Source organism: Sceloporus undulatus, chromosome 1 (assembly GCF_019175285.1).
Source record: "Sceloporus undulatus isolate JIND9_A2432 ecotype Alabama chromosome 1, SceUnd_v1.1, whole genome shotgun sequence".
NCBI classification, from domain to species: Eukaryota; Metazoa; Chordata; class Lepidosauria; order Squamata; family Phrynosomatidae; genus Sceloporus; species Sceloporus undulatus.
In genome coordinates, this window is record NC_056522.1 from 106,073,424 (window position 1) to 106,084,081 (window position 10,658).

Below are 10,658 nucleotides of genomic sequence, written 5' to 3' on the forward strand. Positions count from 1 at the left end.
AATAACAATAACATGGCAAAATAGCATAGCAAATCACAGTAGCAGTAAATGTGAATGGTTTGTTGCTTGAGCATTGCTGGTTATTCCTGGGAGAAGTCTCGATTGAGCACAACATCATCTGAAAATCGGCGCAATTGTATGATTATCCCAGTATTTTGCCTTTTTCTTCCCCCTTTCCCCCCATGTGATAATCTCCTAAGTGGTCAACAGAAACTAAACCAGTTAAAATTAGAACAAGGGAGGGGGCTGACCACAGGAGTTGGCCTCTTAATGCCCTATGGCTTATTAAACCCTCATTACAATGTTAACTTTGATGCCCACAGGATGGGAGCTGGTGATATAATTTGAGTCCATTTTTGGGAACATGCTCAATAAAACCAAAGTCATGTCAGAGGTAGTCTGGGAAATAGAAGGTGTTACCACATGTGGACTAGCCAATAAACTGAACTTTGCTTCTAGAACTCTGCCTGGCAAGGTATAAAACCAACTGTGTGTGGCCATGTGCTTTGAGCCCTTATTTTCCTGCACTAGCAGATGAGGCCGCTCCTTGCTTGCAACCCAATCTGCAAATAAAGAATCTCTTTTGTTATGATTGGGGAGTCTTGATTACTAGGTTGCAGTAGGATGCAATAACACCCCCCTAGTGACGCCACTGATTTACTTTTAGGTAAGAATTACTACAGTATTGTGAAAGTAGAGACTTTCCATCGGTTCAATTTTTTCAAACAAATTAGTAATAAATATAAAATGTTTACATTTTTAAAAGGTATAGTTCTAAACATCCATGCCAAGGCTTATGATCTATGTATCTCCATGAGTCTGTGTAAAGATGTTTAGTGTGGCACCATAGATGTGCATAAACCCACATATAAAGTAAGTTGCATCATTTAAAGACAGGGCCCAAATATATATCTGCTGAAGAGATAGTTTGTCCATCCCACCCATGCCACCACCGTTTTGCTAGCAAGGAGCTCAAAATATAGCAATGGGGGGAGGATGTCATAGACCTGGCATCTCACAGAAGCCCTAGACCAGTGGTCCCAAACTGTGCTCTTTAAGGGATTTGAGACTTCAGCTCCCAGAATCCCATGCTATTGGCCAACATGGCTGAGGCATCTGAGAGCTGAAGTCCAAAATATCTTAAAGGGCACAGTTTGAGGACCACTGCCCTAGACAGTATAACCAATGATGAGAAAAGCTGGTGGGTGCAGTTCAAATCTAAAGGAGCACATGATTCCCATGCCAGTATAACCATTTGTATTCCATGCTCAGACGTAAGTTAAATGAATCTGATAACAAAGTAAATGGAGAAGGAATTGAATGAAATAGAAAAGGAAAAGGGAATTGTCACAAAAATGTTTAGAATAAAACCAATTTCTATATATTGATCCTTTATCTCTCTCTTTTTACCATAATTGTAAAAAGAACTGTTGTCATTTTCAGAATTGTTCTGCAATCTCTGCTAGCAATGGAATCAGCAGAGGAATACCTCTTTGAATATAACGGATGTTATTTTGTCAAAAATCTAACTACAGCAGAATACCTGGATACACTGAATGATTTTAAAATCAGAGACAGTGATGTATTTCTAGTTACGTATCCTAAATCAGGTAAGACTGAAAGTCTTCATCTCATAAAACCTGTTCTGCTATGTGCCTCTCTTATTCCATATAAACACACAGGTGTTCTGAGGGTTTTAGCTCATTCATTCATGAAATTGGATTTTGTGAGGAGAACAATGTACAGAATAGAGAGAGATCGTATAAGATGAAATGTAAAGGAAGAAGTTTTTGAAGATATATGAATGAACTCCTGTACACATGTTTATGGGGCTTCTTTTGTTGTTTTCTATATTTCTTGAAACTGGCTATGATTAGATGTCTCTATTTGTTAATTCTGGAAGCATGGGGAATCAACATGTACAAGAGAGTGTGCTAGCCCTGCCTTCCTCTCTATAATTCTCGCACAGCGAGTGGGGAATCTGCATAAAGAGAACTTCCTCTAGATGTTGATATGCTGATGGTTTTGGGTCCTGATTACATGGAAAGTGTTCACTTGCAGAGATTGTCCACATTTCTTCTCCTGTGCAGCCTTATTGCTCTCCATCGGGTAAGAATGATGAAACTGGAGATGGAGGGATGAAGTTAGTGCATCACTTTCTTTGACTGTTGGTATCACAAGGAAGAAGGCAAGGTTGTCACCTCTATTATCTGCTACAGTCAGCCCTCCTTTTCCACAGATTTTTTATCCACTAATTCAAGTATCCACAGCTTGAAAATATTCCCAGAAAGTATAAATTCCAAATAGCAAACCGGGATTTTGCCATTTTATATAAGGGACACCATTTTACTATGCCATTGTATTTATTGGGACTTGAGCATCCACATATTTTATTATCCACGAGGGGTGTGTGTGTCCTGGAACCAATCTCCAGTGGATAACAAGGGCCCACTGTATTAGGAAGAGCAAGTTGAAATCAATACATCAGTAAAGAAGTAAATAAGGAACTCATAAACTGCATATACAGATGATATTTTAATTTATCTTTAAGATCTACATAACAGCATCCCAGCAATTAAAACTCTTTTGCTTAACTTCAAAAATATATTCAGAGTTAAACATTATTTAGAAATAAATCCTGATTATTATTTTTAATATGCCAAAAGAAAGTCAAAAGCAACTTATGAAAATGATAGATCCCTCTCTTGGTTTCTCAAGTTTTAGATATTTGGGCATACTATTAACTAATTATATTTTCCCATTGTGTGTGTGTGTGTGTGTGTTGTGTGCCTTCAAGCCATTTCTGACTTATGGCAACCCTAAGGCAAACCTATCACATGGTTTTCTTGGCAAGATTTGTTCAGAAATGATTTGCCATTGCCTTTCCTGAGAGCATGTGACATGCCCAAGGTCACCCAGTGGATTTCATGATTGAGCTTGGAATCCAACCCTGGTTCCAGAGTTGTAGCTCAACACTCAAACCACTATGCCACACTGGCTCTCTGTTATTGTATCCTAATTATAACATGGTCTTTAAAACAGTAAGTGAAATTCCAAGAATGGACAAAACTGGAATGGAGTAGTCTGAGAAAGCTAGCCATTATTAAAGCACATACAGGGCTCCCCCGGGTTACGAAATTAATTCGTTCCGCGGCGCCATTCGTAACCCGAAAAGCATTCGCAAGCCGAAGCCCCATAGGCGCTAATAGCGAAAGCCGCGATTTGGTGCGAAAAAGCGCCGAAAAGCACCAAAAATTTTTTCGTAACCCGAAATAACCTTCGTAACCCGGAACAGTTTTTTTTAATGGATTTTTTTCGTAACCCAGAAATTTCGTAACGCGGCGCATTCGTATCCCGGGGTACCAGTGTATTCTTTCCTAATTTCTTATTTTTATTTCAGACACTTCCTATGAGATTAAAAAAAAATCAATGAGTGGCAAGATCAAATACCCAGATTTGATAACTGCTAAAATTCTTATTGTTAAAATAAATATAAAGAAGACATGCACAGGAGATTTTATTAAATTAAGGTTTGTTAAGTTAAATATAAACAAGCTATGGAAAGACGTTTCTGACTGTTCCTGAATTGATATATCAGATAGCATTTCAATTAAAACAAATTTCCTAATTTAATTGGAGGGAGGAGAGATAAAGATATACCATCAATTCAGACTGAAAGGGAAGAGTTTGCTTTATATATGGATGCATCTATTAAGCCTAATATATCCTTTAGGTAAGATTTGTTTGAAGAGCTTTATTAACCCCTTTCTTTCAGAAATGTTGACCATATGGATGACTTATTCCAAGTATTTAGTGCCTGTAATGTCACCTTTGTGACTTTTTTTTTATTACACTTCAGTTTTAAGCATGAGATATATAAACATTATGAAGGCTAGAGAGGTGTATAGGATTAAAGACATATTTTAATGGTTACTACTGAAATAGCCTTTGACAAATCTATTTGATATCGAAGTGGGATGGTTTCAAAAAGCACAAACCTATATTTTTATTAACTATATGGAAGAACATTTGGTTCCCATCGGCATTGACTAAGTTTGAGTCTACTTACACTTCCCACTTTTCAAACATTAAATGAATGGTATTTATATTATATTAAATACATATGAACGAGGGAATGATTCTAGAATATTGTGGGAGTTAGAACCAAATACTTCTGTTTTGGAAGCACAGTGGACCAAAATGTTGACCATTATCACCCTATAAATCAGGAGGCTAATAAGATGTGGCTCTTCTTCTTGAATAAATAGTCATATTTTACAATATTATTGGTGGGACTGTAGTTCAGATCATAGACCACATGCAATGACAAAGTAATAGTGCATGCCATTATAGTACTTCTATTCTTTTCCTGGGAGAGACGGGCATAAAAGTGTGCCTCTTGTCAAACAGATTTTTCCAGCATGACAGAAGACATGCTATCACAACCCCCCTCTCTCAGGAAAGGTACAGAAGTGCTACGACACATGGAAAAGTATGAAGAAAGCCACTGGTCTCCCGATCCATTTCAGCTTTCATTTCCTACACGATAAGGCTCATTGGAAAAAATCTCTCCTGGGCCTAAAATGGTCCCAAAAGGTCAAAAACATGGGGGAATGCCCCCAGTACCTTCCTAGAGGGTATCTGATCATATTTAGGAACAAAAAGGTGTTTTTGTAGTAGAATGTAGCAAAAGAGTTTTCCATGGTCTCTGACAGTCCCCTTCCCACCTACTGGTATAGTAGGTAATTAAAATATATCTATTCTAGTTACTCATCAGAAATGAACAGGTGATATGCTTTTTACATTTTAACTACAAAATTAAAGCAGGGCTATGCCCTGTAATGATAAGTAGTGTTTGAAAGTAACATTCCACACTCTCCAGCTGTCCTTCTTTTATTGTCTCCTCCAATGTTGAAATTCAAATGGCAAGTTCATTGAAAAAGAAATATCCTTTATGGCCTAAATCCTATTCCTAGTCCCAAATAGAGTAGGCCCATTGAATCAATGATAACTTGGTAGTTCAACACTTACCTCAGTTTCATTGATATGATGGATCTATGTTAATTAAGATTAAGAACTGGATTGAAGCTTATGTTACCTTGAAAGTAAATGGTATCTTGATGCCTTGAGATGAATTCTGTCAGACTGCTCATATTTACACAGGCACTGTGTGGACACAGAACATTTTGAGCTTGATTTATCATGAAGGGCATCGAAATGGGTCTGAAGAAGCAGACCTGTTGGACAGGGTTCCATGGCTGGAGTATAAGTTCCGTGATATTGACTATGTCAATCGTACATCACCTCGCCTCTTTTCCACCCATCTGCCCTACTATCTCATGCCAGAGGGATTAAGAAATGGAAGAACAAAGGTAGGACCTGATACTTCTATCATTTGATTCACTAGTTTGCTATTGTAATTTGTTCTAAGTTTACTGGGCTTGACAGAAATAGAAAACCAACACAGGGTAAATTTCTGTAGTGAGAGTTTGAGGAGCTAGTGAGGTTTACAGTGGGAGGTTATGATCTAAAGAGAGATGCACACTACTTAAGACCAAAAACAGATAAAAATGAAGATGCCAGCCACATCAGGAATAAACTCTTCTAGAACATGGCCTCATAGCCTGAAAAAGCCACAAAAAAACTAAAAATGGAGGAAACTTTGTAAAGAATCTTCAGAAGGTCTAGGCATGTTGAAGGCAAGCATGAGAGAAACCTGAGATATTAAGGTCTTCTGAGAGTGAACATCTATAGCAAAGAAAGACACTCTTTGCTTAGTCAATTACAGTATGCTAATGGTTGTAGGGCTAACATAACAGAGGGCATATTTCATTTTTCATTCTATAACTAGCTGACATACATGTCAAAGAGATAAGCATTTTCCAGTTGATCCAACAACTGGAAAATACTTTAAAAGATATACTTGGTTTATTACCGGTAATCACTCTGTTTAAATAAGTGTAATTGCATTAATGTACCTCCCTTTAGCAGTTAGTTTCAAGGTAGGTTCATACAAAATAATATAAAACCAACAGGTATCAGAGTACAAACAAGATGGAAAACTAGGCATCAAATGAGCTTCCCTATAGGAAGCTTCCCAGAAGTTGGATTGCTTAGCCTGGGACTGCCATCTACCTTACATCTTAAGGTTTTCACTATCCTAAAAAGATGGTGATACTTAATTATAAAACTCTTCTTATGAAGAGAACTGAATCTGAGGAAAAAGTACAATTACTATGCATTTAGTTCCGCAGTGAAGAAACCAGAAGACTAGGACCAGGATGGACAGTTTTCACAGAAATGGATAAGATCCTAAAGTGCAAAGATATAACTCTGAACACTGAAGTGAAGATAGTAATAGCAGGGCAGTGAATAAACCTGATAGAAAGAAAATCAACTCATTTGAGATGTGGTGCAGAGAAAAGTGCTGAGAATACCATGGTTGACCAAGACAAACAAATGGGTTCTAGAACAGATCAAGCCTAAACTCCCCCTGGAAACCAGGATGACTAAATTGAGGCTGTCATACTTTGGCCACATCATAGGAAAGCATGAATCACTGGAACAGACAATGATGCTAGGAAAGATACAGGGCAGTAAAAATAGAAGGAGCCCATCCATCCAGATGGATGGACTCAATCAGAGAGGCCACTGGTCTGAACCTGCAGCAGGACAGTTGAGGACAGGGGATCTTGGAGATGTCTTATCCACAAGATTGTCATGAGTTGAAGTTGACTCAAGGGCAGTTAACAACAACAACAAAGAAGTTCAGGGATCAGAAAAATTGACTTCACTAGAGATACCTGATATTGTTTTTCCTGCAGGTTATTTATGTGGCCAGAAACCCAAAGGATGTCTTTGTCTCTTATTACCATTTTACCAAAATAAATATCCACATCAAAGATGCTCAAGACTTTGAAATTGCAATGGAAAGATTTTTAGCTGGTAAAAGTAAGCATTAATTGATGTTTTATTATTTTGAACATTATAACTTTGCATCACTTAGCAGTGCAACCAGTGATCTCAAATGCCATTTTTATTTATTTTATTTACTTTTACTTTCTGTCTTCCCAGTGCCAGCCAATTTATGGATAGACCATATAGAAGGCTGGTCTGCTCACAGGGATGACTTCAATATTATTTTCCTTACTTATGAAGAGATGAAGAAGGTAAGAAACAGCACAGCTTTTTCATTTAATATTGAGCAACACACCAACACCCCTGGCAACTTTGTCATGGAGTCTAGGGCTGAGGGGAAAAGCCAAGTAAGTGGGGATGATTAGGAAAAGTGAGGGCCTGAAAGGACATACAACAGCAAGTTTTTTTTAAAAAAAATAACTGTGGTTTCCCTTTGTCTTTCATTTTCTTTAAAAAGTGCACTTTTTGCAGTGGTTAAAGAATACTTTTGCACATTTTTCAAATATGTGTCTTTTTTTTTTTTTAAGTGTGTTTTCAAATACACATTTTAAGATCCTGACATGGTTTTGTGCATAGTTTTCTTCTGAAACATACTACCAGCCTTCTTAGGCAAAATGTGGCAGTCTTAACATATGTGAAAAGAGTGTTTTCATATAAAAATATGAATCCAAAGAATTTCTTTCTCTTCTGTAGCATGCAGTCATATGCTACAGATTCATGACATTTTCATTCAGATGAGCTATATATTCGGAGTTTTGTCCCATACAAGTATCCTTCTCTAGATGTACTGGAAATTGGTTAAGATTCTAGATTTGATAACAGATTATGGCACATAGACATACTTTGAAGTGTTAGTGATATCTACATGATTCTGGTTTAGACTCAGTCTAGGAAAGCTAATCCTACAAATCACTTTCTAGTCTCAAAGGTTCTACAAGATCTCTTTCCTTACTTAGACAGATGAATATGATTATGTCTTTGAACTCTGCTATCCAGACTTGTTTGAAGATATGTCTTGACTCTGGGAAGTATTTATTCATGTTCACATGTATAAATATGCTATGTGAATACATGGGGAGATTTGTGTGTGTGTGTATGGTTCAGCACTGGTATTCAGTTGGTTCAGGTAACATGATTTAGTGCAAATGGGTTCTCTGCCTGTCCAATTGTTTGTTTATTTCATTTATATCATGCCTTTTCCCAATATGAGACAGAAGACAGTGCTACAACTAGATTCATTTATTTGTCTTGCCCATTTTTCAATCTCTTAAGATAGTTTACAAAGCAATCTCTGAAACAATAAGATAAAAAAAATACAAACTACTGAAGCTATAAAAGTTTAAAGCGTGTAAAATATTAGCAGAATATTAGAATTATTATTATTATAATATAAAAAATGATTAGGATATTAGAATCTATTCAGGTTAATATAAAACATATTTTATTTATCTAAAGCGGTGTACAGACCGCCCCTTTCCCCGTGGATCGGGGCCTCAGCTGTTACAGTGGCAGCTGCAAGGCCCCGATCCACCGCTTTTCCAAGCCGCAGGGAAGTGGCAAAAGGCCACTTCCCCGCAGCCTGGAAAAGGGTGTCCTTGGGGTTTTAAGCCCCAAGGACACCCAACAGTGGTGGGGAAAGGGAGAAAGGGGCCACGCCAGCGACACAAACCCAGGAAGGAGCTCCAAAATGGAGCTCCTTCCAGCGCCACCGAAAAGGTCACAGGCACCCTTCCGCGGCAACAGGACATCACGTCTGCGCCACTCCATTTGGACAGGGCACCGCCATTTTGTACGTACTCCATACGTACTAGGGTTACAGGTGTCTAAAAGAGACGCCCCCAGGCAACCCTAGTACGTACAGAGTACGTACTAAAAGGCCCATTTGTACAGGGCCTAAGATTGGCTGTGAAGTGGATGAAAACAAAGCTATTTGCTCAAGCACACCAACATACAAAGAATTAGAATTAAAAAGGTGTTAGAGTTACTCTAAAACCTATAAAGTGGGTGTCATTGTTATTTCTTCATATAACAAAATTGCTGTTATCCAGTCTGATTACTGTAATTAATTACCAAGCTGTGGCAATCTTCAGTTATTCATGGTGGCATATCTAAGCCCTATCTTATTTCAGGATCTGAAAAGTTGTGTGCTGAAAATATGCAACTTCCTAGGAAAAAGTCTAGCTGAAAAGGAGGTGGATAAAGTTGTAGATATGGCTTCATTTAACAAAATGAAAGAGGATCCTAGAGCAAACTATGAAACTATGGCTCCTGACGTTTTAGATAACAACAAAGGACACTTTCTTCGTAAAGGTAAATCTGACATTAATCAAACTCTGTGTTAACATTTCTGACCTCTATTATGATTATTATTGTTGTTGTTGTTGTTATTTTCTTTTCTTGTATCCTGCCTTTCTCCCAATATAGGGACTCAAGGTGGCAAACAAGTATAAAACAATACAATTGAAAAACAGTACAAAATATTGAAATACATAAATATTAAATTTAAAAAACAGTTAAACAATTTTAAGGATTAAAATATTTATAAATTAAAATAGAATATATTATTTTTATATATGATTTCCCTAGACTTTTTAACTCTTAGTTTTATCTTACTGCATATTGTGGTGCTTTCTGTCTTTTAGTATAGGCAATCTTTCTATATTATTGTTGTGTATATAACATATAAAAATAATTATTTTAAATGACAGAGCATCAATAAAAAGGGATTAGTACTTAGGTACCCAGACCTCCTCTTCCATTAAAAATGTAAAGGTAGTTCCTTGATATGAATGTCTAGTCATAACCAACTATAAGGGGCGGTGCTTATCCCAGTTACTTAGCCAAAACGCTAACATTGTGAGAGGACTACTCTGGTTGTCGTGTGGCCAGTATAACCACCAAACGCTGTTACCTTCCCATTGAAGTGGTACCTATTTATTTACTTGCATTTGTATGCTTTCAAACTGCTAGGTTTGGTCACCCACTGGGTGATCTTGGTAAGTCACACTTATGCAATGGCAAATTCCCTCTGAAAAAAATCATGCCAAGGAACCTATTTTATAGGGTTGTTATAAGTCATATATAGTCATTATCTCGGATTGGCCTTTTTAGTCATCAACACGCTTGTAGAAAGCGTGGGATGAGTCCTTCCTGAATCTTCGTTCGCGAAGTAAAGCCAGAGGGTATAAGTCATAAACATCTTGAAGGCATACAGCAGCAAGTGCTCTAAACAGTTCCCTACAGCAAGGATTGTGGTACTTGACCCCTCCAACACTATCCCCATTAAGGGTAATGGATACTAACCATGACTTTCATTTCCTGTCTTCTCTGTGTTCTGAGCCAGGCACAATTGGAGACTGGAAAAACATATTGACTGTTGCACAGAGTGAAAGATTTGACAGCATTTTCAAGGAGAGGCTGGAAAAGCTGCCCTTCAAGTTCTGCTGGGATATCAAAGATGAATTGTGAGGAGAAATGGGCAATTGTGTCTGATTTGCCCTCTGCAGCTTTTCAACTTTGTGAAACACAACTTTGTTCAATACTCTACTGTATTTGCAGGGCAGTTTCAATATTGCTTGAATTCTATTACTTCCTTGGGTATAATTACCCTAGGGACCTATCTCAAATGATTAATCTGGATATATGTACTCTGATAAAGTATATTGTACAAGATATAGAGAGATAAGCAGGCTTAAAGACAACTGAGGGGTAAGGTAAATACAATTAAAATAATTGTTATA

General features: G+C 37.5%; 1 protein-coding gene across 1 annotated transcript; it reads left to right on the top strand.

The window, feature by feature from the left end:
• The first annotated feature begins 1,468 nt into the window (after nt 1-1,468).
• Nucleotides 1,469-10,386, top strand: LOC121919104 (amine sulfotransferase-like). Its single transcript, XM_042445346.1, has 6 exons — nt 1,469-1,610; nt 5,164-5,372; nt 6,825-6,951; nt 7,075-7,169; nt 9,048-9,228; nt 10,262-10,386. The coding sequence occupies exons 1-6, from the start codon at nt 1,469-1,471 to the stop codon at nt 10,384-10,386; spliced, it is 879 nt and encodes a 292-aa protein (XP_042301280.1).
• Nucleotides 10,387-10,658: the final 272 nt, after the last annotated feature.

Bases quoted from the DNA above. Each gene is read 5' to 3' on its own strand.
- LOC121919104 (XM_042445346.1), top strand. From the start codon at position 1,469: ATGGAATCAGCAGAGGAATACCTCTTTGAATATAACGGATGTTATTTT. The intron at 5,373-6,824 runs GTAGGACCTGAT...TTTTTCCTGCAG, and splicing joins TAAGAAATGGAAGAACAAAG to GTTATTTATGTGGCCAGAAA. The intron at 6,952-7,074 runs GTAAGCATTAAT...CTGTCTTCCCAG, and splicing joins AAGATTTTTAGCTGGTAAAA to TGCCAGCCAATTTATGGATA.